Raw genomic sequence first — 27,498 nt, 5'->3', positions numbered from 1 at the left:
ATATAGAGGGAAGTACCCCCTATGCGCCTCCAAATACATCATAGTAGTAATCTTCATCCAAGCCATCTCTCGAAGGGACCTGGGGAGCCTCACCTGCGAAAGTGGCGTCGTCAAACCGCACATTGAGCAGGCGGATTTTCAACCCGTAATTGCTGATTAGATCAATCAGCTTGCTTGTCTCTGCAGTGATGGGCTGCTGGTTGAGAAGCATCAGTAGGCCATCTAGCCATTCGGACGCAATGCTCTGCGAGGATGGCCGCAGCGTGAGCAGGACTACCTCCTTTTGAGTGGTCCTGCTGGCGGACCGAGCGTGGCTGTGGCCTTTTCCGTGTCCGGTAATTGCGGAGGGTGCGTAGCCGTGGATGGTGATCTTGGTTGCGGGTTGCCGGGGTGCAGTCTTCACCGTAGCCGTGGAGGAATGGTCTGGGCTGGTGGAGACGTTCGAGACTACGGATGATACCATTGAGAGATCGACTGTTGAGGGCACGGTTCGGTGTCAGCAACACATACAAAAAGTGTGATTACGGGAAAGCACTCGGTGACACTCACTTTTCTCTGGTAGGGTGTCCAACTCCGGAGCTTGTTCGCCCATCAGGTCAAATTGACCGAAATGCAAGTATCGTCGGTTGTGAGAGAGCTGGGCATATTGATATGTAGCACTAGACTTCTGCACCGCCCCCGACTCCGACTTAGAGGAGTCCAGAGCGAACCAGCTACCTTGAAGCAAGGATCGGATTCGTTGCTCTTTGACGAATTGGAGAGCCTCATGATGAAGTTCCTCGCGCACCTGTCGCAAGTGCTGGCCCCATGCATCCTCGTACGTAAGTTCAAGGAGTTCCATCTGCAGCCCGCGTAAGCGGTGGTATTCGAAATCGGCCAGTTCCTCTTCGACATCCTGGACATCCTTGATTCGAGCAGCTCCGCCAACTACCGACTCAATGAGGATACGCACGAGCTCAATGAGCTTGTCCAAGTCCTCTTCCTCGGCGGCAGTCGCCTTCCACAGGCGGAAGAAGGCCTGTAAGCCGGCAACATGTAGGCGGGTCCAATGTAACAACAGGGGCTGGAACAACTTATCAAAGCCCGTACGGGACTCTGAAAGAAGGTATGTTTTTGAGTCATCCATGTCGGACTTTTCAACCTCAAAATGCTCATATAAGATCGATGTGACGGCCAACGAAGCTCGAGCAATCGGACACCGTTGTCCTGCTGGCTTTGTAGAGTGCTCCAAGAGCATATTCTGAAACTCCTCCCCATGACTGCGGACATAGTCCGCCAGATCCATCATACCTAGGAAGCCGACCTCGTAGAATTCCCCGGCCGGACTCTCCGTCTCAAACCCAAGCCGCCTCCACTTTTCCGGATGATGTCGTCTAGAGCGCCGTGTATCATCGCCATTCTCCGTAGGCTCGTCGGGAATTTTCCCCGGGTTACTGGCCAGATAAATTCCCTTCAGCGCACGGCGATGCTCAGGCGTCTCCTGGTTGACGGGGATATCTCGCCACTTGCGTAGCAGTACCTTGGTGAGTGACTGGAATTCCAACAGCGGATGCGCCAGGTCCTGAAGGGCGGAATCCTGCATAAGCACGTAAACCGCTCTGATAACGCCTAGATCCTGTAACCTCTGAATAAACTTGGGCCACTCCGCCTCCGGGTCGTGGGTGATCGAGTCGCGCATGAGCGAGTTTATCAATTGGAGCGCATTGGCACACAGCGCATGGTCCGCGGAGGATAATCGGCTGACTAGCATCTCCAGGAACTGAGGGTATATGGCGATTGCAGGTTTCAGGGCGCGGAAACCAAAGTTGTTGATCTGGGAGGCGCGGTTCCCCATGTACGGGTGGGAAACAATAGAGACGAGAATGGACATGGCGCCGCGGAGGATGTTGACCAGGGGGTGGGTGACGATCAGCTCGACAGTCTAGAAGATAGTCGCATTAGAATCCGACCACATCAACATAGGTAGAGGGCATTGCAATCGCCTCAAGCATAACTCACGCGCTCAACCAACTCATGGTCAACACACTCCCACCCCTTGTCGACATCGAGCAGCCTCGAGAAACTGGTTAAACTGTATGCCAGGGTATTCCCGCTTGCGTTCAGGGTTAAGTAGCGTAATCGAACCAGGCCTCCCTCTGCGATGAAGATGTCGGCGAAGGACGGGTCTCCAATGTTGCTCTGGAGCTTGAAGACGGCCATTTTGCGCACGGCATCTTCATCGCTACCGAGGCGCTCGACCAATTCGGCGACATTGACGGTTTCCATGTCTTTGAAACTCATAAGAAAGACCTCGGCAGAAGTTCAAGGAGAGGAAGAGATCAGGGGGGGGGGACTGTGGGGCAATTGGAATTTGAATGGTGATCTCGGTGATGTCGATCTTTTAATCTATTAAGCATGAATAGATTAAGTAGTATTCCAACATTTCATATAGTATCAAGAAGTTGAGGATTGGGAGGAAACAAGAACAGTGACTAAATAGTTGTATCGAGGTCAACCCCCTACATTATCATAAACCAACCTCGCAATTTCCCCAATGCGGATCTATACATTATATAGCTGGGTTTTCAGTGTGATTGTTTCAATATTTGTTATTTTATGCATTATGTCGTTACATGATTCCTGACAATCAGTCCCGGGTGATTCTATACAAAAGAAATGCGCCAAATCCAATCCACGCTCATCTTTCCCCCCAAACGCCACAGGGTGTAACCTGCCTTTTTCCATTATGTACGACGGGCTAGCCGCCATCGTCAGTCGTGAAGATTGTGATCAAGATTAGCGGCGCCAGCCCACATTCCAGATCACATGAGCAATGTCTCGGGCTGTGTTCACAGTGTCCACGACCCGGTGATATATACTACTGCTGGGGGTCTCGGTCTCGCCTTCCGGCATGATCATGCCCGAAGCAGTGAATCGGGGCGTGCGGTCTGATGCAGTATCTTCAATAAACCATGCACGATCATGATCGGGGTAATTGCCCGTGAAGTCCAGGCTGGGATCTTCGCACTCATCCAAAAGAAAGTTGGCCTCGGGCTCTGATGGCCTTGATGGACGTAGGGTCTCCACAGAGGGAGTTGGTGATAATGTCCGGGTGGGAATGGGGGACCATCGGTCAAGGATTGTCTGAGTGTGGAGCTCCGGAGGATCCCCACGATACTTGAGCGTGGTTGAAGGGAGAGGGGCGATGGTTTTCCCATCGCCGCTGAAGCTGTTTCGTGGAGTGCTGCGGTTGCTTAGGGAGGACCGGTTGGAGATTTGTCTCATGAAGACTACGCCGTCGTCGGAAGATGACTCATCTCCAATGGTAGCCGGCCAATCGTCCTCGTAGCCCTTGGCTTCGACCGCGATGCATTGCACGACTTCATCGTTGAAGTGGATATGGCGCCGTTCGCCGGGAGATGTCATTCCAGATGCTGACGAGGCAGTGAGAGTGCCACCGAGAGAGTAGGTCGAGCTTCCAGTCCGGTGATGCAAGTGGTCCAAGTCCGTGTTGGACCTTGGGAAATAGGGTCGAGCCCAGTTGTTCTCGGCTTCTTGGGCCTTGAGAATGGCTCCGGCATGTTGGAGTAACGTATGTTGAGACAGGGATCGCTGAAGGATGGCCTCGGACGCGGTCTTCTTCTTCAAGATTGGCTTTCGATCTAGATAAGAGGTTGGTGTTTCCAAGTAACTTGGAGGCGGAGATGGAGAGGTTCCACGTTCGACGGAACTTTTTAATGGCCCGTAGAGCCAGGTGACATCGCAGTCCTTGAGCCTAGTACGAGGTTAGCGGGATAAACAAAAGATGAAAGATTAAGAAGATCAAAAACATACCAATTGAGGCTTTCCGGCGATATCGTCTTCAGATTGTGCTTGGCCTTGGCCCATGTCCTCCACGAGGCATTCTCCAGTCTCACTCCATTGCTATAATCGTTCCTTCGACTGGTCACATAACGCCACGAGGACCAGATATCCTCCTCCTTCCAGTCATGTGAAAGATAGTCCACATGCCTGGATGGCTCATCCTCAATTAAGGTGTCATCTGCCGATGGAGGCTGTGACGTCCACGAAAATGGGTGTGATTCTGTCGACACGTCGCTGACATCCTCTGGGTCTTTGGCATTGTGGAAGCATTCTGTGTCGTAGGCGGGTAGGATGAGTTCGTTTTCCGAGGGGAGGGTGTTTAAAGTAGATGGATAGGCGAGTTGCTCGGTGATAGGAGCGAAGTTGGAAGAGGGGAGCACAGAGGGCAGGTTTGAAGCGACTGGGGGGTCCGTCGCGTGAGGGTCATCTTGCATGGGTGATTTTGCGGGGATGGCGTGATCTTTTAGGAAATATCGCTGCGTAGTGGGACTAGCGGGACACCGCACAGGATCCGAGAATGGCGAATGAGTTTCGCGGGGCGCCAACAGGGCCGTCATTTTCTTTCAATGATGTAATTAATCACAGGGAATAAGTTGGAGGGATTGGCCGTTCAAGGATATAGCATATCCAGGTAATTGGCCACGGGGATAAGACCCCAAGGATGGGAGGAGGAGAGGAGGAGAGAAGAGGGGGAGGGGAGGAGAGAGAAGAAGAGAAGAAGAAGAGGAAGAGGAAGTGAAGAAGTGAAGATAGGGAACCAAACTCCAAGGTGGATATTATGGCTGTTCCCGGATTCTGGGGGATTTGGGGATTTGGGGGAAGGGATAAGAGAAAAAGCAAATAACAAGTTTATATTCATAAAGCAGAGTTGATAATTATAGAAAAGAACATAGAAGTTGCCACAAGAAATTAAATCTATTCTAGCCCTGTAGTCGTCGTCTTAGTCTCACTTGGGCCTAGTCTACGAGCTAGTCGACTGTTAGAATACTTAATACTCCGTAGTTACAACACATCCAATACGCATCTCATAAATTACTGAATCATCTAGACCGATGCATTCTTCTCCACCAGATATGCAAGAGGGTTTTAGTGTACCGAAGGTGCTATGCGTCCTTGTCTAACGGTCGATCCTGTGGAGCATATAAGAAGAGTATGTAGGGTACCCTATAGAGGATATAGAGTATAATATACAGTACTCCGTCTATCCAGTACATACACAGACTAGGCATTCGGAGTATTCGGAGTATAGAATAGTTGGAATTGTATAGAAATGCAAAGTACTATCTCCAGGGCTACTCCTATAATCGCCATAATCGGAGTTTCACGGAGCCATTCGGCCTAGAGCCTGTAGCCCGCCGATGCATCCGCACGGCCTGAGCACGTTAGTTTCGAAGAGAGTCGGACCCCTTTGATGTGATCCACTTCGAAACGAGTTTGGATGGGATTTTGGGAATTATTTGGGATTATTTGGCCAGGTCAGTAGTACTAGCCGAGGCACTAGCCTTTCTAGAATCCCGTCATGGTACTTTTGTACCAGTAACACATAGGACCCTGTTGGCTGTCAAACCACAATTTAAAGGAAAAATTAGCCATGATCGACCGGAGATACTAGCCGAGGCCAAGAGTACAAAGCAATAGGAATGCCTTTGGGGGTTATAAAAGAATACGCGGGGTTCCAGTGGTGGCGTATCTCTTCAGCCATTGACATCTTCGACTTTTGCATTCGCTCGAATTTGCGAGTCCCAACTTAACTCCTTCCTAATCCTGTACCCATGCACGGGCAGCTCGAGAATATGCAAGATAAGAGCTAAACAACGCCAAACATGCCAAAGGACCAAAAAAAAAGAGAAAAAAGAGGTGTCGTACACAGAATTGCCTTTGTCTGTGCGCTTGCATCGAGAGTATCTGGGCAACCATACACCGAGCACCGTCATGATTGGAGGGCTAGAGCCATCGACATCAATTCTCAGGAGGCGACATGGTTGATGCAAATCGCAAGCCAGTGATAATCGTCTATTGCTGCATGCTACCGTGGTGTATTCGTGTTTGAACCTGGAAATGGAAAACTGAAACGATCGCTATAACGTCGTAAGTTTCCCAGTCTGGACACCTCGCGAAACCTCCACCTCTCCGCGGAGGCTTGATCTGTAGCGCTAGTGCGATGCGCACCCCGGTCTCCCCACGGGCCTCCTAACGTTTGTCATATTCCACGCCGATCATTGGCTCCGACAGTATCAGAGTCAATGCTACTTTCTCTGCATTGACTCGACGCATCTCGCCAGCACTAACATCCACAGGGGTAACGTAACCACTCTTTCCTGTCTTCGCCACTAGCTTCGCTTCCAAGTCTCTTGATAACGGAGCTAGCTGACGGAGACCGGTTTTGACTGCCCAATTGAATGGATGAAATGCAAGACAAAACAGGAGTTGCAAGATTGCAATCGACTATCCTTATCAGCCATTTGCGGATCTACCGTAAACCGGGGGCACCAATTGGCGCGCCTGGCCTGCTATCGTGGTGGTAACCACAGCTGCACCTTAAACGGCTCCTATCGAGTTGTTCTTCCTGCATCGCCTATTTTCCGGTTTCGGTTAACCGGGGGATAAGGGATGTGGCCCCATCCTGGAGACAGCTGCCGAGGGGGAGATTAGCAAAGATACGTAATGTCGTGCTGATGAGCGACGTTTGTCCCAATCCGGATTTGGTGTAAGATAAAAAAAACCATTCTAGCTGAGCATGTAAGATGGCCCAATAATGAGCAATTAAGCACCACCATATTACCACATTGACTAGTCTGCCACTAAAGCAGGGTAGAAGGAAGACAATCAATGACCGTCATTGCACGTGATATCCAAACCGGGTGTAGCTGGCAGAACTGCCCCTCCGCCCCCGCTATGTTGATTCTGGCAGAGAAGAAGTCTAGGCCGATAGCTACCATTTACCCACGGTACTATTTTCATACATCATGGCTGAGGTAGAAACAGCCCCAGTTGTACAGGCTAGACATGTTGTGTACTGTGGAGGTGAGGACCCCCGTGGCGCAAAACACAACCCCAATTCGTTTGAGAATATAGCGCTGACGGAATCGATCATAGTCTGCACATTACCCCCCGAGGTATGACATTTGAGTTCCTCCCAAAATCCCCCAATTTCCAGTCACCCAGAAGTGAAAACTCAGCCTTTTCCCCGCTCTGGACCCTGGCTCTTAGCTCTTATCTGGGGACCCCGGCTGCGTCGTGCGTGGCATAACTCCCAGCCACTGAAAAGCGCCCACCGAGCCTGCGTGCATTGCCTTTTGAACTATACTCTCATTGGAGATCTGACATGTTTCTGACGTGCGGGGCTTTTGTCTAGTACTGCGAGTTTGGAGGTACCGCTAAGAAATGCGAAGAATGGCTCAAAGATAACGAGTCGGATCTATGGGACAAACTATACTCTGAAGGTACGAAGCTCCCACGCTACTTGACTGGCTTTACCTGCATCGGGCGATCCGCAAGCCCGGAAAGGGAAACACCGACATCCTAACACTGGGTTTCTTTCTATCAGATGCCCTGAATGCCAACCTCTCCACCCTATCCGTCTCGGCACAAGAACGCGCCGCTAAAGACGCCGCTAAGAAAGAGGCCAAAGCTGCCGCCAGCGAGGCACGCGATAGCGAGCGCAAGGCCGCTTCCAAGATTCAGATCAAACGTGTCGAGCGGAACAAGCGCAAGTACGTGACGGTCGTGATCGGCCTGGAGGTCTTCGGATTGGAGAACAAGAAGATCGCAAAGGACCTGGGCAAGAAATTTGCTACGGGTTCCTCTGTGACCCGCTCGCCTGCGGGCGTTGAGGAGATCACCGTCCAGGGTGATGTCAGTGATGACCTGCATGATTGGCTCCTCGAGGTCCACGGCAAGAAAATCCCCGCGTCTAATATCGAACTGATTGAAGACAAGAAGAAGAAGAAGAGCGAGGGCCCGGTATAATGACGAACACGAATCCTTTGCGGACTGGGTATCATGACATAAACATAAAATAAAAGTACAAATTGAAGATAATTCAAGCACAAACCAGAAACCAGAAACCTGCGGAAGCACAGATCAGGGAATTGATCTAGTCAAGGATCTGGAGCGAAAAATTTTTCATAATTCATCCAGCGCACTCATAGCATCGCGTTCCGCAGCTGCTGCATCATGCCCTGATCGGATCGTCGAAGTCGGACCAGCCTTGTCCAGGCTCTCGCGACGATTTGCAAGGTTGGACGGATATCGAGCAAGCCCTGCATCAGACTCTAAACCTCTTTCCCCGAGACCGAAAACGTGATCCCACACCTCGGACTGAGGTGGCACAGAGGGCAAAGAGTGGTTTGACGTTGTCAAACGTGACGCCTCACCGTGGGAAGACCAGAATTGTGGCCAGTTCTGGAGGACCAGAGCAAGGACAAGCACCAACAGCGCACTTGTAACAATGCCCCAGAAGATACGTAGTCGACGGCTAGTCCGGGTTTGCCATTCTGTTTCTCGCTGTTCCCAGCTATCGATCTCGTGTCGTACGGTCTCGAGTCGTTTGCCTAGTTCTTCGACGCGCTGTCGGCCTACTTTCATGCGTTGCTCTAACGCGTCAGCCTTGCGGACCTGTGGCTCGAAGCCTTTTAGGTCATTGAGCTGTTTGCGGATATCCTGGTCTAATTCGACTGTTTCACGTTCGAAGTCACTGAGGAATGTTGATGCTGAGTCGGAGAGTTCCTGGAACGACGAGATAGTCGAGTTGAGCGCTGTGATTTTCTCGAGCAGATTGTAATAGGTGTAGTCTAGCCGACGGGTGACGTCTGTCGCTAACGTCCCAATTGAAGTCAATGCAGACCGTAGATACCTTGGAACAACCATTAGTCGATTTCCTATGCGCAAAGAAGCCAGAAAAACACATACTCCTCGCCTAGCTTTCTCCGCTTCTTAACCTTCTCCAGGTCATCCATAGACAGAATCTCGTGCCGGCGGAAAGGCATTAATTGCTCATGCTGTCCAGGTGTATCGAGCAGACTCCCCTTCCGACCATCTGACATACCAGTAGTCGACTCAGATCCCCATCGACTCCGGGTCGTCTCCCTCGTAACCGGCCTCAACAACCCATCATCGCCCTCGCGATCCTTATCCTTCCCGCCCGACCAAGTATGGAGCAATCCCCTCGCGCTCGCGGAGGAAGCCAGGTGGATCATGGGATTAGGGAAGCGCGACTCCCGCGACTTGTGATATTTGTTGCGGCTGGACCTCAAGCCATCGAAGGTGGATGGCTCTTGTTGCTGAGGGGATGAGCCAGTTCGATGCTCTCCTTTTGGGGAGATTTGGCGGTCATCGGAGCCATGGCGGTGCGAGCGATGAGACTTTTTTCGGTCTGTTTGGCGACTTCCTTGGCTACTGAATCTGGAGAAGTCATCTGATTTGGCCTGAAGGTCGCTGGCTTGCTGGTTCTGGCTCGGGCCCCGGTTGGAGGTTTGGGTGGGTGGGAATGTGGCGGAGGCTGTTCGGGATTTTGAGAATGATGCCTTTTTATATGAAGGCTCCATGGTGGTACATTCTGAGAAGAAAGCTTGGGGAAGCTTGGAGGCTTGGTGTTTGGGTTGGAGTGTGGAGTTGGGAAGATCGATGACGCCAAGGCTGAAGACTGATCAGCGACTCTGCAGCTGACAGTATAGTCCATCCTACTACCTATATTACTGGACACAACAATTACGTTACCGAATATATTGCGATTATAGAAAAACATTCGTCTTGCTCGCTAGTAGTGACCTATGACCTAACCTCAGAAAAAACGCCTTTTAAGCCCACGCCAGAATGAGTGCCCAGACTTTCCCGCCAGGGACAGGGAAGAAGGAAGAAGCCTCAACAAGCCGATGTATATACACACAATGCAGTCCTGGAGGAGATGGAGAGATGGTATGGCGGAGATATAGAGAAGACCGTGAATGGCCTTAAGAGCTGAGCAGCTTGTTGCGCTTCTCTCTGCGCTTGAGACGGTCGAGTCTCTTGTGGTGCATCTTTTCGGCCATTTTCTCGTAACGTAGCTTCTCCTCCTTAGCTTCTCGGCGGTCCTTGATGCGCTGGATACGGGCCTACAGGGGTTCTTCGGTCAGTGATACCATCTTGGGAAATGTTGTCGCATGATTATGGAGACAGGCTGACGGGAAATAGAGACCAGACAAAGATACAAAAGGAAAGGGAAGTGAGACAGATGAAGAGAGAAAAGAAATAAGATCAACATACCTTTCGTTCAGCCTCATGCTCCTCCTTCATCTCACGTTCAAGTTCCTTGACAGCATCGTTGTGCTTCTTGAGCTCTTGACGCTTAGCGTACGAGGTCAAACCCGCAGTAGGACGAAAAGCCTTCTTGGTGTCATGCCAGTTTTTGCCTGAAAGTCCGATGGGGTTAGCCGGGGAAATGAGGGAGAGCAGGGAAGTGGGGACTGCGTATTATTTTTTTTTTTTTCTTTTCACTTACCATTTTTCCGTACGCCGGCAGACGGAGGCGCAACTGATGTCGTAGCCGTTGAGGTAGACATGATAGAATATGTGACTTGGAAAAAGACCAGTTCCACGTGGAGGTTTCAAGAAAGTGGATTGGGGGGGGAAGAAACTTGAAGCAAAAGAGACGTCGAGACAAAACGGAGACCGAGTTTTTTCATTGATTATCTCGATCTGATAAAATGTCTTGGCGTCCGCTAAAGAGAGAAATTGCTTCGGCCCAATTTTCCTGACTCCACCTTTTGTCCACTTTCCACGTTTGACTTCCTCTTACAGGCTGTTCTATATCATTCAGTGTCCATCTTCTTGCTCGTTTAGGGCTGTCCTCGTTTCATTTCTCCTTATTAGCTTCTGCACGGTGTCTTGGCACCTCATAAGCCCATCAAATCCCTCGTTACACCGCCCCTCCCCCCACTACCATTTCCTTCACTACTTATACCTCTGGTCCCCCATCTTACCATGATCCCTCGATAACACTCTTTTACCTTGTCTTTTTTCCCGATCTTACTTGATGGCGGCGACGGAGCATGCGATCACCATCAGTGAACCGATGGAGCTGCCATCGCTTCCGCCTAATCAGGGCCTTGAGGCGATAAAGGATATTATATTTGGATCGGTAAGGAAGTCCTTGGCACATGAATGTGGGCGATCTAGACTGACACTCTCCGAAGTCGGCAGGAATGGCAGGCAAACTCATCGAGTACCCCTTCGACACCGTCAAGGTCCGACTACAGTCACAAGCCGAACACCTTCCTCTCCGATATGCAGGACCACTGGATTGTTTCCGCCAGTCTATCCGAGCCGATGGCTTCCGGGGACTATATAGAGGCATTAGTGCCCCCATGGCCGGAGCTGCGGTGGAGACCAGCTGTCTCTTCTTCAGCTATCGTCTCATCCAGGATACCCTGCGCGCAACGGTCTACCCAGGCGTTGAGCACCTACCAATCCCCGCTCTCATTGCTAGCGGAGCCCTATCTGGCTCAGTCACCTCGCTGGTACTCACACCCATTGAACTGGTGAAATGCAGGATGCAGGTCCCCGCAGAATCAGCAGGCCTCAAACCCGCTGGCCCCGTGGCCATCATCGCAAGCATCTTCCGACACCAAGGGCTGGCAGGATTCTGGCGGGGCCAACTGGGAACCTTAATCCGGGAAACCGGCGGAAGCGCAGCGTGGTTCGGTGGATACGAGGGCGTATCGTCGCTCTTCCGCAAGTATAACAAGTCGAACCCGCACATGACCTCCGACTCGCTCCCCGTCTACCAACAAATGATCGCAGGAGCAACATCTGGAATGAGCTACAACTTTCTATTCTACCCGGCCGATACAATAAAGTCCCGCATGCAGACTGTAGACGTCTCACGACTTCCAGTCCATGCTCAAAAACATTCATTCTGGGGCGAGGCCAAGGCTCTATGGAGGCAGCAAGGGCTCAAGGGCATGTACCGCGGGTGCGGGATCACCTGTGCGCGCTCAGCACCCAGCTCGGCGTTTATTTTCACTGTTTATGAAGGACTACGGCAATATTTTGGATGAAAAAAAGAGAGCAGAGAGACTGCTACAATTCCCCTGCATATAGAAATTTGTCACTATTCTATCGGTCTAACTGAGGTTGGACGATGACTATGCTGGCCCCATTTTTCCTTTGAATTCTTCAATACCTAACTCTTTGGATTTTGGCATCGTGCGCTATACCCCGATACATTCAAACACGATTCTTGCTTCTACACTTTCTTTCACTTTTACTTCTCCTTCTCGATGCCTAACCTACTGTTTCTTTTGAAAATCAAGCGTTGTTTAACGCTTTCCGCTCGATTTGTGAAGCATCGAATTGTGCCTAAAAGACTTGCCTGGCTTGATGTATGTCAGGCCAAGCATCTCCAGTCTAGCCGATGATGGCCCATCTATGGCACTCCCTGGTGGATATCTCACTCGCTCGCTACTCGGCATTTGAATCTGGTGAACGGTATTTAATCTGAGCTTTTCTGCCATCTTGGCTTGTTATTTTTTTGTATAGAATAGAATTGAAACATTGCAAATAAATTCATTCCAACTTTAACACCCAGGGTGACTCAGTTTCTCAGTTACCATTGTCATATAATCCAGAACAAACAAAGCCAATCTCAAGCGAAGGTAGGAGGCGAAAGGCCTCTTTCGCATAATAACTAGTCCTCTGAAATCCAAACAAGAACAACCAACACTAATGTGTCTCGAATTTGCTATCCTCCTTCAACCAATCCCCAAAAGTCTTCAAACCAGGGTGCAACTTTTTCAAGGCCGGAATATCCGCACCGAAGCCCTCATCATGGAACCATTTGAACATGGCACCCATCTCCCTGACAATAGACAGCATCAACCAAACCGGCATCTCAAAAGTGGTCGGTACGTTATTGCCAGTCAAGGTCTTGAAAATCTCCGACATCTGATCAAACGTCAATTCATCGCCAGCAAGCGACTCGGCATGATTCTTCCAAGCTTCAGGGTTCATGAATGCTGCCGCAGCAAAGAATCCAATGTCGCTCGTCGCGATCACCTGCAGCGGCTTGCCCTTCAGATACATCCGCCATGCGGTTGCAAACACCTTCCCGAAGTAATCTGGCGTGAGGTTATCGAAGAAAGCAACCGGACGGAGAATTGTCCATTCCATGTCGGTCCCGTTTGCTTTCTCCTTGAGATGCTTCTCGATCTCGTGTTTGAAAATGAAATGCGGGACTGAAGTTGGGTTTTTGTCTGATTTCTCGCCACCGCGGTCGACAGAGCTGTATACGAAGTACTTGACGCCTTGTTTGATGGATTCGTCTATGAGAGCCATTCCTTGGCGTCTTTCGTCGGTGTTTCCGGGATTGACAGCCTATTTTATTGGTAAGTCGGGGTATATCTGAGGTATTGTGTTTCAGGGATTTACTTGGACGCTGAACACGCCCCAGACTGGCTCCGAGGTTTGAAGCGCTACATCCTCAAAGATGGCAGCCGGGTCATCGAGGTTGCCTTGGATCAATGTGATACTAGAAGACTTCTGGGCGAGTTTCTTCGATGAAGCAGAATTGACATCACGGGTCACGGCGAGGATCTTGAAAGGGGCACTTTTCTCTAGGAGGTTGTTGATGACAGAGCCTCCCTGTTTGCCTGTGGCGCCGGTGACGAGGATTGTGGTCATTGCAGTTAGTTTTCGAGTCTTTTCGAGGGTAGTATAAATGATAAACTGTAGGTGCTAAGAATAAGCACAACTCAACAATGATAAGTAGGATTCCAAGGTTTATAAACCTTGGAGGCCACCCCGGATTTTAGATGAATGACGTCACATCGATAGATGGTAATATCATGATAAGTCGTATAGGATATAAGACATAAGGCATAAGACATAAAGACATAGAGACAGAGACAGAAGTCACAAAGACAGAAGTTACATAGTATTATTCACTGCAATAATACTCATCCCCCTATGAACTTCCGTGTCGGCAGCATGTAAAAACTCCCTTACCGTCAGATCCAGCCCTTCGTCGTCCAACAAGTCCCCCTCCAATTCACCTCGCAATAGGGGACCATTCATGCCTCCATTCAATTCCCAAACCTTTCCATCTTTCTTAACAAAAGCAATGAAATGAAAGCCGCATTCCTCCTGCGGCAAAGGCACAATCGAGCACCCTTCCGACGCCGCATCCATATGCGCTTCTTCCAGAAACCTCGAATCGTACAAGAGCCGCGCCCTCTCCGCCGGCCCTAGGCTGACTGCCCGCTTTACCATCTTCTCCAGCTCTGATCCGGCCAGAACATATTTCCCGTTCTCCAAATTGACCACCACGTGTAGCAAAGCCATCAGTCCACACGCGTGTCCGATCGTCTGCTTCATCCATAGCACGGGCTCGTCGACTCCGCTGCCGAGATACTCGGGTATGCTGTGTTCGACGTGAGACCGTACAGCGAGGTAGATGGGTCTGTCGCAGAGGAGGATGAGGGCGTTCACGGGCCGTGGGATCCAGGAGAGCATTTCTGGGGTGGTGGAGAGGACGTCATGGAAGGTGAGGCTCGGGGATACTCCAAGGTTCTTACATAGATGCGCGTGGACCTCTGGATTGTTCTCTGTTGCACTGGTGAGATTGGTGAGGTGAGACTGGTGGTCTGGTCAGGGGAATGAGCTTACCTAGTGGTATAAAGGTCTTTTTGCCGTTGATGACTTGGACGCCTAGATTAAAGGGTACGGGCATGTTTGGGGGATGACAAGACTTGTCTCTAGAGCTGTTTACAGCTCAGAGCATCGTATGTTCGTATAAGCGGGGGGGGGGTAGGAGGGAAACAATGCTTAGTCATTATCCATATGTCCAGGGGCATTCAACGTCCCATATCTGAAGATACTCTATCTCCGTAGAATAATTGGAATATCTGTTGAATGTATGCTTAATTCTGACATGAGGTGTATCTAGTCTGCTAGATCAAGTAGTATCTGAAGTATTGATACGGTGTGGTATTCTCTAACTTTCTTACTGTAGCACATACAACATACCATTTAGGGCTAACTGTTCTATATCAGAGCAATATTCGAACCCATCTCACTTGACATCAGAAATGAATGCTCATATCTTGTACATTGTAACCATCTGAAAACAACCAATCACCTCCATATCTCCTCCTTCAACGTTGCATAACCTTGGAAAATCGCCTATCGCCTATCAGCGGATAAAATCCCCCTCATCTCCCCTCTTCCTTGAACACCTCTCTATTTGACATTAACTAGAATGGCTCAAACACTCACAACCCAGGAGCTGACAGCTCTGTCCACCAAGGCCATTGACGCCAAAGCAACTGCCTACTGTATGACCCTTTCCCTCCTTCCCTTTGAAGCAGCATAAGCACCCGATATCCAGTTTTAAGTACAAACAACACCGAACTAACACCTTCCCAGGCCCATACTCCAAGTTCCGTGTCGGAGCATGCATCCTCACGACATCGGGCGAGTTCATCGCCGGCGCTAACGTCGAAAATGCCGCCTATCCAGTCGGAACATGCGCTGAGCGCGTGGCTTTTGGCACTGCTGTTGTATGTTCTATGTTATCTTCCCCTGGTCTACTTCGGTTGTTATCACTGTCTTTGTTATATGAACCGGCCCAAGTCTGGATCTTTGCTAACTCCCACAGGTTGCCGGCCATAAGGAATTCAAGGCTCTGGCTGTCGCGACGGATATCAAACCTGCTGCTTCGCCTTGTGGGATGTGTAGGCAGTTGTGAGTCTCCTTCTTCCTCCTCTTTTTTTCCTTTTTTTTTTGCCTAGCTCATTGGGATACAGTATTCGCGAGTTTACTTCGCCTTCTTTCCCAGTATACATGTACGACGGTGAGGGAAATTACAAAGTTATGACTATGGAGGAGGTGAGTTTCTTTTCTCTTTTTTAGATATATCTGTTTTATACATCTTCCATTCTCTGTACTAATGAACCCAGTTGCTGCCCGACTCATTCGGACCCGACCATCTTAAATAGAGATAGGGATGTGTTTATGGATATCAGAGACAGAAAAGAGGGCGAGGAGTTGGATCGGAGTCTAATATCCATTGAAATTAAATCCATTTACCGGTTTCTGTTCAAGAAATCTAGTAAAAATCTGAATTTTGGTTTGTTCAATGGGGGATATACAGCCCACGGGCCTAGAGAGCCTTCTGTATATAAAAGCCAAGGGCCACAACCACAGCGTATGAAAACCGAATCCGAAACCAACAAGAAGAAAAAGAAGAAGAAGAAGAAGAAGAAAGAAAGCAAAAAGGTTCATGGCACGCTCATAATGTCGCAAGAGTCAAAACCCCAAAAAGATCATTTCCAATCGGAAACCACAAAAAAGGCAGCTATATCAAAATTCCATACTCAAACTCATAATCCAAGCCCAAATTTAAGCTCAAGTCAAAGTCTAAGCCTGCTCCTCCTCATCGTCAAAATCATCAGCCCCAAGCAGCTCATCCTCATCATCAACAACAGAAGAATAATCCCCTCTCCTCGCCGCAAACGACCCACGCGTAGCATAAGGTCTCTGCGCCCCACGCCTGCCAAACAGACCAGACGCGCTCCGCGCCAGACTCTTAACAAGTAACGGCAAAGACTGCGCAACTGCAACAATACCCGCGATAATCGCCACAGGTACCACGACCAGCACCGAGTCCCTGGATAACCAGCTATGCGATGCGACGCCGGTATCGCCCAGCCGGATCTGGCCGAATTTGCCGTCCCAGTGCGTGTACACGTACCAGCCTACGGCGACGGCGGCGACGATGGGTGTCACGATCGCGAAGAATAGACCTGTTCCGCTGATGCCGTGCTTCTTTTGGTACTCTTTTTCTTTGGATGGGCACGGTTTTGACACGTCCTGGTCTAGTAGGAGGCCGCCTTCGCAGGTTGTCTGCGGAATCCGACGGTAGCCGGTGGGTTCCCAGTATTCAACCTTTTCGGGATCTTGGGCGCATTGTGCGATGTGGTCTTGGGGTTGGAGACCTGGGACGAGGCCGCAGCTGCCGTCGGATTGGATTTCGTAGTTGTAGTCACTGTTTCATGTTAGTTGGTATTTAGATTGGATGAGGGGGTGATTGTGTGTTTTTGCTTACCATTCGAAATCAGCCCGGGTGCACGTGCAGTTCCGGCCGATGCTGTGGAGATGTGGCTCACGCCAGGAATTCCAGCACTCAGCAGTAGGTCTCTTGCGGTGGTACTCCTCGACATGGCCGAAGAGACAATTTTCTTCCTGGAAGGGATGACTGGGGGCCCAGTTATAGTAATCTTTCTCATCGTCGTTACAGTCGCGGCTCCAGATACCGCTGAAGTCAAGCGTGATGGTGACACGCTTGCCCTCGTCCATGCCCCAGAGCAGGAAGTTTTTCGATGTGTCTGATGGCACGGTGGATATATCGTCAATGACCAGTTCTTTTTCGGCAAACTGGAACTCGTGCCAGCTCGCGCCCTCGTCGAGCGTGTAGTGTACGACCTTGGTGGCCTTCCGGTCGCTGACGAGCACGATTACCGAGCCTGCTGCGCCGAATTCCCACATATATTGTCCCTTCTTGACTTGCGTCCAGGAGATGCCGCCGTCCCTGGTGAGGTATGTGTCGGCTTCAGCTGCGCTAGTGAGATGTTCACCGACGTTTCCGAGCGCGAGCATCAGGCCGATGGCGGAGCCCGAGTAGAGGGTGTCGCGATAATCGCGGCGTTCCGTGTAGCCGTGGAAATGGAGAGCGCATTTCTCAGTGCCCTTGCCCTCCGTAACGGAGCAGCCGAATTTCTTGCCATCGACATCTTGACTCGGGGGAGCCAGAAGCATCCACTGACCACCGTCGTTGTGGGTAATCATAGTGCGTAGCTTCTTGGCGGCACCCTTGCTCAGCACTTCTTCCCGATTTGAAACCACATTGGCAATGGCCACGCCCTCGAGGCCTTGCAACTCATCGTAGTCCGTGTAGCCGCGGTCGTTAACGTTGAGCCCCTCGAGACTCTGGACAAAGTAGGTGCCGTTACTGTTACTCTTGACCAAAGAGCCGAAGCTGCGTTCATCGCCCCCGTTAACCATCACAAGAAGGAACAATGCGTGCGGAGAGCTAGGCAGGACGGTATACTGAGGAACCTTGATGTTGAAAGGGAAGTGCACATTCGCGTAAGTGCGACCGTCGACGCTGACGCTGGCATTCAGGTATTCCTTCTGGTCTCCTTCGTACCAGGCGACGACGACGAACCCGTTCTTGGTAGCAGAACGGGCGATGTTCTCAAACTTGACGTCCATAGTAGAGAAATAGTCATCACTGATAACCAGCTGTCGGTTATTGTTCTTTTCCTCATCTTTATACTGCTCGCAAATCACTAGTTTTTCACTGTTGTTGCGGCCCTCGTGATATCCAAAGTTGCAACCGCCGTCGGCGACTCCAATAAGCATCGGGTCCCAACTAGCGCCTCGCTTGTCGGTGACGTACGCCTGTGAGCGACAGTTCTTCCCCTCACAGTCCTTGTGACCAATCCAGATAAGGGAGTCCTGGAACTTCTCATGGAAAGCGAGTGCGCGGATGTTCTCCTTGGTCGGCACACTAGGAGCCTCGAAGAAGTGGAAAGAATCGCCATGATTGATAGTGTAGTACACCTTCTTGCTGTTGGTGAGGAAGAAAGCTGCATCACTGAAGTAAGGATGCGGGACCATTTCCGTAAACTTCTCATCCGCGTGGACCTGCTTCCAGTTCCGGCCATGGTCACGCGAGATATGCAGCTCATATTTGTCTGTGAGCATCATGATAGTCTCATCAACGCCGTTGTTACTGGCCTGTCGTTCGAGATAGAAGTAGTTTGTATCTTTGGCAGAGATGATCTGTGGCTTTTCTGCGCGAGGTTTGCCATCGGTAATGGGAGCAGGCCCCGTGACATTCGAGCAGGAGCGCTCAATCTGGCGGTCGAGATTCTCGCCGCCTTCGCGGATACATGAGTTACCGGGGATGAGTCTCCATCCAGAGGGCCCCATGTACTTATCGCTGGGCTCAGTGCACTTGCCAGCCGGGGGTGTCAGCGGGACAGCTGGTAGACACTCCTTGCGGTCCTCGCTGCGAACAAAGTTGTAGTCGCATTCAAAGTCTTCAGCGGAACACTTGCAGGGTTTGAATTCAGGGCCGCTAATGGCAAACTCCTTCTTGATGAAGCAATCCGCGTTTGCCTTGCGGCGGTAGAAGAACTGCTTTTGACCCATCAGACAATCCGGCTCGCCCTTTTCATCTAAACGCGCAGTCCACTCTTCGAGGTCATCGGTGCCACACTGGCGCTCGTGGAGGCCATCGAAGTCTATGAAGAACATGAGGACCTTGGTGTCATCATCGGAGATGCCAACAAGCAGGAACTTGAGGCTGGTCGAATCCGGCGTTGAGATCAGGAACAGAGGCCTGATCTTCTGCTTCAGATCAATCGACTCCCACTCTTTCCCGTGGTCGATAGAAAATTGGACCTTATCCGTCTTGCTGCCATCTAAGACGGCCGCAATCACACCTCCCTGGTCGCCAAACTCGTACCGGTGCGGGCCCTTGAGCGCGCGACGCCAGGTGAGACCCGCGTTGTCTGAAACGTAAAGATCACCATCCGAGTAGTCTTCAAGATGACCTCCAGTGTTACCAACGCCCATGGTCAAGCCCGGAGCGGGGCTTGAGAACATCCGGTGATCTGGGAAGGGCATCTCGTGTAGAGCGGCGTAGGTGGTCATGGAATGGAGGTGTAGCTCGTCTTTATCAGCCTTGAGAGGCTGGAATGTCCTTCCATCGTCAAAACTAATACTGCTGATAAGCTTCTTTTTGATTGCATCAGAATTCTCAGCTTCCTCCCAGTTCTTGACCGTGTTGACGATCGTGATACCCTGGATACCCGTGACTTTCTCAAAATCGACCAAGCCATTCAGGTCCTCGTTCGTGTGCTCGATGTTCTTCGTAAAGTAGGTGCCATTGGAGTTGGACGTGAAAAGACTTCCCATCCGGTTATCATGCCAGGTAGTTTGCACGTCGATCTGGATGCTGTAGTTGGTGCTTTCCAAGATAGTATAGGCATCCTCTTCAATGCGGCGCTTGCCAAATTCCGCGCGGTGCCACACATTCGAGTCGTCACTGACGTATAAAGCCTGCTCCTGGGTGCCGCGTGATTGAAGGCGCGCCACGATATACTTAGACACGGAGCGGATTTGAAGACTGATACCGCTCATCGGTTTACCGTGGTCCAATTTGGACTCGGTGCCATCCGCATCGTCTTTGAAAAATTTATCGGAATATATCAAGCGTTCTGTACGGGTATGCTCAAAAGGCCCCTTCAACCCAGGGACCACGCAGAGAATCCGGTCTCCTATCGATTTCGGCATGTCTAGGTCCAACGCGAACTGCGGGCGGCTCGCAGCCCACATACACTGCAGCGTCATCTCGCGCAACGGTTGGACATTTTCGAAGTCGTCGACGGTATAAAACGCCTGGGGCATGCAGCCAAGGATAGTGCAGTCCAGACCCATGAATATAACTTTTTTCGGGTCCCAGCCATTGAACTCCAATGGGAATGAGCGCATCGATGCGAATGGCAGTACGTCCACCTGGAAGGATTTCCACGATTTGGCCTGGTCGGTCGTGATCCAGTGCTTGCCACTCTCGCCAAGAATGTACGCGCGGTTGACGTCGAACGGATGTCTCCAAATCAACTCGACGGCGCCCTCTATGGTTCCATCCTTGCCTTTAACGATCTCCCATTTCTCTCCGCCATCGAAGGAGACATGCGCGGTGAGGGTATTCTTGTCACGGTAGAGGATGGTGTTTGTGCCGTGAAAGTAGAAAAGGTCGGCGGGCGGAGCATTGAGTTCATGGGTCACAACGTTCGGTTCATTTCCCTTTGCCGCTGCTGGCTGTGACGTCCATACCAGCAGCAGGCTCAGTATGAGCAGCAGCCACCGTGGGATCATGACCGGTGCTGCCTAGGCATCTGATGGGGTGTGCGGTGGGAGCTGGAGCGGACCGGACCGGGAATACGGGGTCAATCGATTAAGGGAGGGAATGTGAAGTCGCTGAAAAAGAGAGTGTTGTTAGAGCCCAGCGAGAAATGCACAGGCAAGTAGAAAAGTCGTGAGTTAAGATAGTGATGATGACGGAGCTGCGTGGCCTCTGCGGCCTTAGGATGAAGCTTGCTGTCACGTGAAGTGCTTATCGGCCCTATCGACTGAACCGTGGCCCATAAACACGTCTAGTGGCAGCCAACCGTGGATGAGAGCATACAATTGGGACTAGTCTGTTGGTCTACAAACCCCCTGAAGGTGGTGAACGGGGAAAAGATGGTATGTTGAATCAATTGACATAAAGCAGCTTGGTTATATGTACAGAACACTGCTAAATAGATACATGAAAATGTCGAGGACACCGTGGAGAAAGAAAACTTCGCTCAAGACGCGAGAATCAGATATCCTGAAAAAAAAAGTCCAGAATGGTATAGAACGAAAATGAGTTCACGCCAAACGAAGAAGAAGAAACAACATCTTAGTGTTGAGAACAATCAAGGAATATTAAAAATAAAACGAGTGGAAGGCAATCGAAATCGATCGGGACATTTAGCCAAGTCAAACTCGGCGTCGGAGCTTGCGCCACATCTTCTTCACCATACCTTGCTCGTCAAGGTCCGAGTCCCATATGGACTGGCTGCGATCCGCTGGCGGAAGTTCAGCCAATCGCAAGGGGTCTTCTTTTCCTGTGGAAGAAGTCGGGGGGCTGGGAGAGTAGGTGCGAAGGTCTGGCCGAGTGAGGGTCATTTTGAGAGTCATCTCACGGTTTCCCGGAAGCCGTTGTGGGACTGCCTTGGTCCCGGGCAGCCAGGACGACTGGCGTCGCTGCAAGAGAACTGATGATTCGGAGGGTCGGGACGCGTCCCACTGTTTGAGCACGGGCGAAGGGATTGGTTCTTTTTCTACCGATCCTGGGCTCCCCACCATGGTGCCATCGTCGTCTTCGAAGAATGTGCCAAAATCTGAATTGACTAGGGTGGGTCTCGGGGAGATAGATTTCGGTGTGATTGGTTCCGGGGAGACATTCTCCTTATTATTTTGATCCAGAGAGGGGAATCCGAATTCAATGGCTTCGTCAAACTTTTGTGGCGATGCCAGGTATACGCGCAATTTCAAGCGGGCATCGGGGTCTTGATAGTATTGGGCACAGGGGTCGATGCTCGAGCTGGATGACGGAGGCGATTCGGGGCTTCGGTCGGAGAGGGGTGTTAACGGCTGGGACTGGCTGACAGGCGGGAGTCCCCGAGCCGAAATAGTTGTGATTTCTAATGTTTTGCGAAGATGGTTGGAAAAGGATAAGGAGCGGCGGAAGGAGGGACGGATTCTCTTTCTCGTGGCAGCATCTGCCACATGAGCATGGTATTCATCGAGAGATAAGTCAAGATCGCCATCCTCGTCGAGCCAGCGGAAACTATCATGGAATGTTTGATCCATGTTTGGGTCTTCGTCATCCGACTCGGAATCCGAATAGAAGGCGGTCGATGACTGAACAACAGGCACGGTTGCCTGGGAGGAGTGAGTGTCGGTGGAAGCGCGAGATTGTCTAGAATCTCGACCAGAATCTCGGCGGTAAGCTTCGTCGGCGGCGTCGTAGATGAGACTTTGTCGGTAAGCGTTCCTTAACCGTCTACGTTCTTCGGGGGAGAAAAGCTTTTGTTGGATCTTGGCGGGCAGGGCATGAAAGCATTGAGAGTCCGCCTGGGCGGCCAAATACGCCAATTGAAGAGATCCGGGTTTGTGTAATTTCTTGGAAGAAGAAGGACGCTTCTCGAGCCCTCGCTTCCTAGATCCGTTCCGCAAACCACGCGAGTGATGGTCCGACCCAAGACGAGGGGCTCGATAGACCCGATTATCCGTCTGATAGTTTGATGTGGAGTAGGCAGGGGAACCGTGATCGCTCTGGGCTAGCCGAATACGTAAACGCTCGACGTTCGAGAAGAACTGTTCGAGTTAGCTGTGGACACTGGACAACAATGGATAGGCAATACGGGGGATGGGGCGGAGCCAACGGTATCCCATGCGGTGGCATTGGCTGGCATTGGCCAATTTTAGTCCATGATGGCCAATGTTACGAGACAACGAGTGGCGCCATGGACGATAGTGTGGATTGCCAGCTTCCACTGAGGGGATTCAGGGGTAAATCACAGTCAATCGCAATCAATCACAGAGCAAGGACAGACAAAGAAAAGGGAAATATGGAGAAAGCGGGCCTGATTGGGTCAGGCCGATCTCCTGTGGAGGGGAGCTATTGGGGAGGGAAATGAGAAGTCCGAGCGTGTGACGGTGAGACGCGAAGGAGTGCTGTGTGAGGGAGGACAACAATGGACCCTTACCTTTCTTCGTACTGCTGGAGGCAGCGACTCAAAGTCCTCCGACATTGTACAGGAGTATGGAGAAATTGACAGGATTGGGGTAATAGAAAGGACGAGGGCAGTCCAGGTATAAGTATACCAAGGATATAGTATACTCCTATAGAGTCCGTGTGCAACAATTCAATAGAACAATCAAAATAGAAAGTAAAAAGTAAAAGGAGACATCCCTCTGTATATATACACAAGAATACCGAATATCTTTAAACTCTTTGATCTGTGACAGGATGCTGTACATTAGCGCCCTCTGCCTGTGATTGTGATTGTGATACTTCTATTCCCAGATCTCACCTCTCGATCCTTCCATGCCCCTCTATCTGATCTATCACGAACCGCTGTATTACTTCCTACGAACCTGTCAAACGAACTCGGGATCGATCGATATTCCTTCAAGCCATATGAGCCCATTCATCCTCAATCCCATCCAAGTCACCAAGCTCACCGAAGCCAAGTCACTACGCGCTCCAAGTCACTACGCGCTTTGACGTGGCCCAGTAAGGAGATCAATCTCGGCTCCACTTAGATCGCTGATTTTCTGTCTGAAACACACCTATCCTAGATCGGGACTGGGGAAACTTTCAACTTGAAAATTGGAAACGACGAGGTCTTTGTGCCTTTTCCCTGTTCCCGGTCTCTATTTCCTCAATATTTGGTACTATCGGATTGTCGCGGAGTTAACGGTCGGGAAACAGACAATACGAGAACGACATCCCTTGGGGGGAAGTGATGTATCGAATTTTCAATGTCCAATGAGAACAACAGTTCATGGCAGGGGTGTCCACTAGGACAAAGAAAGTCAACACTAACTAACCTGACACTAACTTAGTACTAAACAGCCAAAAGAACCAAACCGGTTCTTCGAAGACCGTTACACTACTGCGTACCTGACAGCTCATATAATTCTAAATCAGAGTGATCTATACCAAACTCAGCCAAATTAAATTACCTTCATAGTCCAGACGGTAATTCGGAGATTACCAGGAGCCAATGATTTGCTTTTGTTAGATTTAGTTGAAAGGTAACAATGTACAAATATGTACAACATATCCCAGATGATCGGCTATTATTCCGAAGTACAATAGCACTTGCATGCAAGTGATCCAGACTACTATTTTAGGCTGGAACTTAATAAAACATAGGTAGTCTAGCCTTCTACATGACGTGTAGAATCGACAGTGTTGACAATATAATAAACCCCTTCTTCTGCTCAAGTACGGAACGTGGCGTATCCCTTAGCAATCGCTTCAAATCCCTTGAACGTTTCCTGGCTCTAGAGCAATCCAAATTTATTCTCCTTGCTTCGGGCTAATGCATATAACTCCAATTGCAGGAGACAAACGAGGGGGTCTCCTTCCGGACTCGTGGCACGTCGTGGCACGTCGAGGCGTGCGAAGTCGGGCTTTTACACATGATCTATCATCTGCAAGTTGTATTTTACTATTTGTGGAAGCAAACGAGTGAAACATTCACCGCTGGTACGGTAGGGTGTGTTTCTTCCTAGCTTCAAGAAAAGATACGAGGCATCTGATGCAAGTGCCCGTTTTGGTGATGCTGTCCACGGTGGCGATACTATCGATTCCAGGACTCAGACCCCTGTCAAGTAAGCAATGGTAGCTAGGTTGAACTAGATAATACCACAAAAGACTTGTGTAGAAGACCTGGACATTGGCATTTCTCCTGGGCTGGACACTTAAGATGTGAGACAGTCCCGACTCTATCAAACGAGGATTACTAGTACAGAATGAAGAGTCCCACCATGATCGTTTGCAATCCAGGTGCATATGCACTACTCTGTAAATGTACAGTCTATAATATACTCGCTTTATATATTCAAATCCATCCACCCTTCTCAGATCCCACCGTCATCCTCCTCTTTCCAGCCTGAACCTTCGTTATCGTCAACTTCCTCGCAACGCCCCTCCCTAGCACACCATCAACTGGAATAACATCATCCTCAACCGAAATCCTCGAACCCGAATCCTTCTCAAGGCTAAGTAACACCTCGACCGCATCCCGGTCCTCAATGACCTTCGGATGCCGCTGCGCAAAGTACCGCGCGTACTTGTACAGTGACCAGTAGCAGCTGAACACGTTGACCACCGTCAACGCGATCTTGTAGAACGTATAGTAGAACAACAAGACGTTCCAGTCAATGCGCTCCTTCTTTAGTCGGAGGTGAATCTCGTTGAAGATTATGACGTTGAGGATGTACATCGCGACCGTAATACCCAGTAGCATTCCGCAGAATGAGGGACGGACTATAAATGAGATTGGGAGGATGAAGGGGGCAAAGAGGTAGATGAGGGTTTCATAGACCTGTCATGGTTAGCTTATATCCTAGATGGATGGATGTGCCTGTCATACCTCTTGAAAAACGCACAACTTTGCACCAAACTCCCACCAACCCAGGTTCCAGCTAGTCAAGATATATTTCAAATCATAGTACACGCCAACAACGAAGAAGAAATTCCAACGCTTAAACCGCTGTTGGAAGATAGTCATCTCGCCGAATCCACCACGACTACCACCAGAACCACTCCAGAACACCGAAGCCGGCGTCTCTGTTTCGACGAAGACCTGCGAGCACATCGTAATACGTCCACCCAGACGCCGGCACGCATCACCGAAGAACCAATCCTCCGACACGGAGAAGCCGGGATGTTCATGGAAGGTCTGTTTTAAGAACTCGATATTCCAGAGCGAGATGGCTCCGTGTGGGAATGTAGCACTTCCGAATTTCCCGAAGAAAGCACGTTGGAGACCGGACATTTTGTACTCGAGGTCTTGGGCTTGTTGGCAGAACGTTCCCTTTGAAGAATTGGGGCCGACACTTTTAATTGTGTATCCAATGCATCGGACGTTGCCTTTTAGTCTGTCGCTGGCGATTGGGAAGTTTGGGGGAAGGAGACAGTCGTCGTCGATTAGGACGGCATTTTCAAAGTCTTTGGCTGCGTAGCTGCCGACGAACTGCGCCACGATCTTTGAGCCGATAGGTACCCAGAGGTGGTTTACACCGTAGGGTTTGCAGACTTCTTCTGTGTTATCGAGGGGGTTTTTGTCGTTGCCGTTTGCTATGACGAAGATGTTCTCTTTGGGGAAGATTTTCAAGGCGGCTTCGAGTGTTGCGCCGACGATTGTTGCTGATTTATAGCAAGGAATGAGGAGAGCAGTTGCTTTTACCTTGGAGATATTACTTTCCAGGTCTGGAGATTCGGATTCGGAATCTAGGGCTGGAGGATCCTTCTCGAAGAGGATCATCAGAGGACAGAATGCGTATCTAGTTTGTTAGGGCAAGAAACTTGGCGACTCGAGAAAACACTTACAATGCAGCCAGACCAATGATAATTGCGTATCCGCCTTGGATAACGAACTTGGTTCGGACAAAATAATACAGCCACCAGACAGCACCTTTCCACAGTGGCATACCGACGAGGACAAAGTAGACGAACAGAACGAGGAAAGCATAAATGCTATATTGAAACAATAGCCGCACCCAATGCTTTCGTTGGATAGCAACGCCTCTCAATTTGGCTTTTTCATAGACTTCTTGCAGGCTGCTCTGCTCGCTGCTGATTGTCTGAGAGCTGACTTTGCTGAGTGATTGGGGACTGAGGAATGCATTCTGAATTGGAGTTATTGGTTCTTTCTCGGGGATCGGAGAGGGAGGCTCGAATGTGGCGGACTCTTCATAGTAGTCGAATGTACCTGAAGAACGAGAAAGGATCAGTATTGAGATATAAGATTATCATCATCTCTCATGTATTTCTACAAGTCTTTGCCATAGAAATAGGATATCAATTTCATACACTGAAAAGCAGAAGGATCACTGCGTCCACGAGACCGAGTTGCAGGCTTTGGTCTTGCCACTACTCGCAGAGAAGAAAGACTCAGAGGACGTTTGGAAGAGGTGCGAGGCTCCGGAAGTGATATACGACTGTTTTCGGGGAGAGAATGTTCCCATCGAGCCAATTCCCACGGCGAGTTGAATTTGGCAGTCGCAAGTAGTTCTTTGGGAATGAACACATCTTCCACGATGGATTTTCTAGGGCTTTCTTCAGCCATTGGGGGTATATATTCAATTCGCAATCATAAATGAATGTATAGAAGTCAGAATGAAGGGACGGCAACCCGAGGTCACCAGTGAAAGAGTGGATTTCTCGCTATGAAAGGGGCTTCGAGGGCATCTCTTCTATTTATTATCGAAATAACCTTTCAAATAAAGATCCCTGGAGTAAATTTCTTGCCTGAGACTGTGGGCCAGGTTGGGTGGCGT

The 27,498-nt window shown here is 50.2% G+C and overlaps 11 protein-coding genes across 11 annotated transcripts; 3 read left to right on the top strand and 8 right to left on the bottom strand.

Annotated features, from left to right (window-relative positions):
* Nucleotides 1-19: 19 nt before the first annotated feature.
* On the bottom strand, nucleotides 20-2,280 carry LCP9604111_8905 (ELMO/CED-12 family protein; the record flags this gene model as incomplete). The annotated part of the gene is made up of 3 exons (XM_039077100.1): nucleotides 20-474; nucleotides 550-1,921; nucleotides 1,999-2,280. 3 exons carry the CDS (start codon nucleotides 2,278-2,280, stop codon nucleotides 20-22), a joined length of 2,109 nt encoding a protein of 702 aa, XP_038925142.1.
* Nucleotides 2,281-2,775: 495 nt separating this feature from the next.
* On the bottom strand, nucleotides 2,776-4,400 carry LCP9604111_8904 (protein phosphatase regulator REG1; the record flags this gene model as incomplete). Its single annotated transcript, XM_039077099.1, has 2 exons — nucleotides 2,776-3,754; nucleotides 3,814-4,400. The coding sequence occupies 2 exons, from the start codon at nucleotides 4,398-4,400 to the stop codon at nucleotides 2,776-2,778; spliced, it is 1,566 nt and encodes a 521-aa protein (XP_038925141.1).
* A 2,409-nt stretch (nucleotides 4,401-6,809) lies between these two features.
* tma22 (putative RNA binding protein Tma22) lies at nucleotides 6,810-7,812 on the top strand (the record flags this gene model as incomplete). The annotated part of the gene is made up of 4 exons (XM_039077098.1): nucleotides 6,810-6,867; nucleotides 6,940-6,959; nucleotides 7,199-7,286; nucleotides 7,391-7,812. The coding sequence occupies 4 exons, from the start codon at nucleotides 6,810-6,812 to the stop codon at nucleotides 7,810-7,812; spliced, it is 588 nt and encodes a 195-aa protein (XP_038925140.1).
* Nucleotides 7,813-7,968: 156 nt separating this feature from the next.
* On the bottom strand, nucleotides 7,969-9,389 carry LCP9604111_8902 (uncharacterized protein; the record flags this gene model as incomplete). Its single annotated transcript, XM_039077097.1, has 2 exons — nucleotides 7,969-8,698; nucleotides 8,755-9,389. The coding sequence occupies 2 exons, from the start codon at nucleotides 9,387-9,389 to the stop codon at nucleotides 7,969-7,971; spliced, it is 1,365 nt and encodes a 454-aa protein (XP_038925139.1).
* Nucleotides 9,390-9,794: 405 nt separating this feature from the next.
* Nucleotides 9,795-10,382, bottom strand: LCP9604111_8901 (CGR1 family protein; the record flags this gene model as incomplete). The annotated part of the gene is made up of 3 exons (XM_039077096.1): nucleotides 9,795-9,935; nucleotides 10,087-10,232; nucleotides 10,322-10,382. The coding sequence occupies 3 exons, from the start codon at nucleotides 10,380-10,382 to the stop codon at nucleotides 9,795-9,797; spliced, it is 348 nt and encodes a 115-aa protein (XP_038925138.1).
* A 473-nt stretch (nucleotides 10,383-10,855) lies between these two features.
* On the top strand, nucleotides 10,856-11,879 carry amcA (putative mitochondrial ornithine carrier protein AmcA/Ort1; the record flags this gene model as incomplete). Its single annotated transcript, XM_039077095.1, has 2 exons — nucleotides 10,856-10,960; nucleotides 11,016-11,879. The coding sequence occupies 2 exons, from the start codon at nucleotides 10,856-10,858 to the stop codon at nucleotides 11,877-11,879; spliced, it is 969 nt and encodes a 322-aa protein (XP_038925137.1).
* A 664-nt stretch (nucleotides 11,880-12,543) lies between these two features.
* On the bottom strand, nucleotides 12,544-14,548 carry LCP9604111_8899 (uncharacterized protein; the record flags this gene model as incomplete). Its single annotated transcript, XM_039077092.1, has 4 exons — nucleotides 12,544-13,194; nucleotides 13,249-13,554; nucleotides 13,825-14,423; nucleotides 14,485-14,548. 4 exons carry the CDS (start codon nucleotides 14,546-14,548, stop codon nucleotides 12,544-12,546), a joined length of 1,620 nt encoding a protein of 539 aa, XP_038925136.1.
* A 528-nt stretch (nucleotides 14,549-15,076) lies between these two features.
* On the top strand, nucleotides 15,077-15,815 carry LCP9604111_8898 (cytidine deaminase; the record flags this gene model as incomplete). The annotated part of the gene is made up of 5 exons (XM_039077091.1): nucleotides 15,077-15,152; nucleotides 15,244-15,377; nucleotides 15,476-15,561; nucleotides 15,624-15,705; nucleotides 15,777-15,815. 5 exons carry the CDS (start codon nucleotides 15,077-15,079, stop codon nucleotides 15,813-15,815), a joined length of 417 nt encoding a protein of 138 aa, XP_038925135.1.
* Nucleotides 15,816-16,236: 421 nt separating this feature from the next.
* LCP9604111_8897 (vacuolar protein sorting/targeting protein 10) lies at nucleotides 16,237-20,766 on the bottom strand (the record flags this gene model as incomplete). Its single annotated transcript, XM_039077090.1, has 2 exons — nucleotides 16,237-16,864; nucleotides 16,925-20,766. 2 exons carry the CDS (start codon nucleotides 20,764-20,766, stop codon nucleotides 16,237-16,239), a joined length of 4,470 nt encoding a protein of 1,489 aa, XP_038925134.1.
* A 648-nt stretch (nucleotides 20,767-21,414) lies between these two features.
* On the bottom strand, nucleotides 21,415-22,895 carry LCP9604111_8896 (uncharacterized protein; the record flags this gene model as incomplete). The annotated part of the gene is made up of 2 exons (XM_039077089.1): nucleotides 21,415-22,797; nucleotides 22,845-22,895. 2 exons carry the CDS (start codon nucleotides 22,893-22,895, stop codon nucleotides 21,415-21,417), a joined length of 1,434 nt encoding a protein of 477 aa, XP_038925133.1.
* A 2,160-nt stretch (nucleotides 22,896-25,055) lies between these two features.
* LCP9604111_8895 (CAZyme family GT2) lies at nucleotides 25,056-27,287 on the bottom strand (the record flags this gene model as incomplete). Its single annotated transcript, XM_039077088.1, has 4 exons — nucleotides 25,056-25,541; nucleotides 25,590-26,502; nucleotides 26,549-26,930; nucleotides 27,032-27,287. 4 exons carry the CDS (start codon nucleotides 27,285-27,287, stop codon nucleotides 25,056-25,058), a joined length of 2,037 nt encoding a protein of 678 aa, XP_038925132.1.
* Nucleotides 27,288-27,498: the final 211 nt, after the last annotated feature.

This window comes from Penicillium roqueforti (assembly GCF_015533775.1).
Source record: "Penicillium roqueforti strain LCP96 04111 chromosome Unknown scaffold_38, whole genome shotgun sequence".
In the NCBI taxonomy this organism is placed as follows: domain Eukaryota; kingdom Fungi; phylum Ascomycota; class Eurotiomycetes; order Eurotiales; family Aspergillaceae; genus Penicillium; species Penicillium roqueforti.
This window is presented reverse-complemented; position numbering and strand designations above follow the sequence as displayed.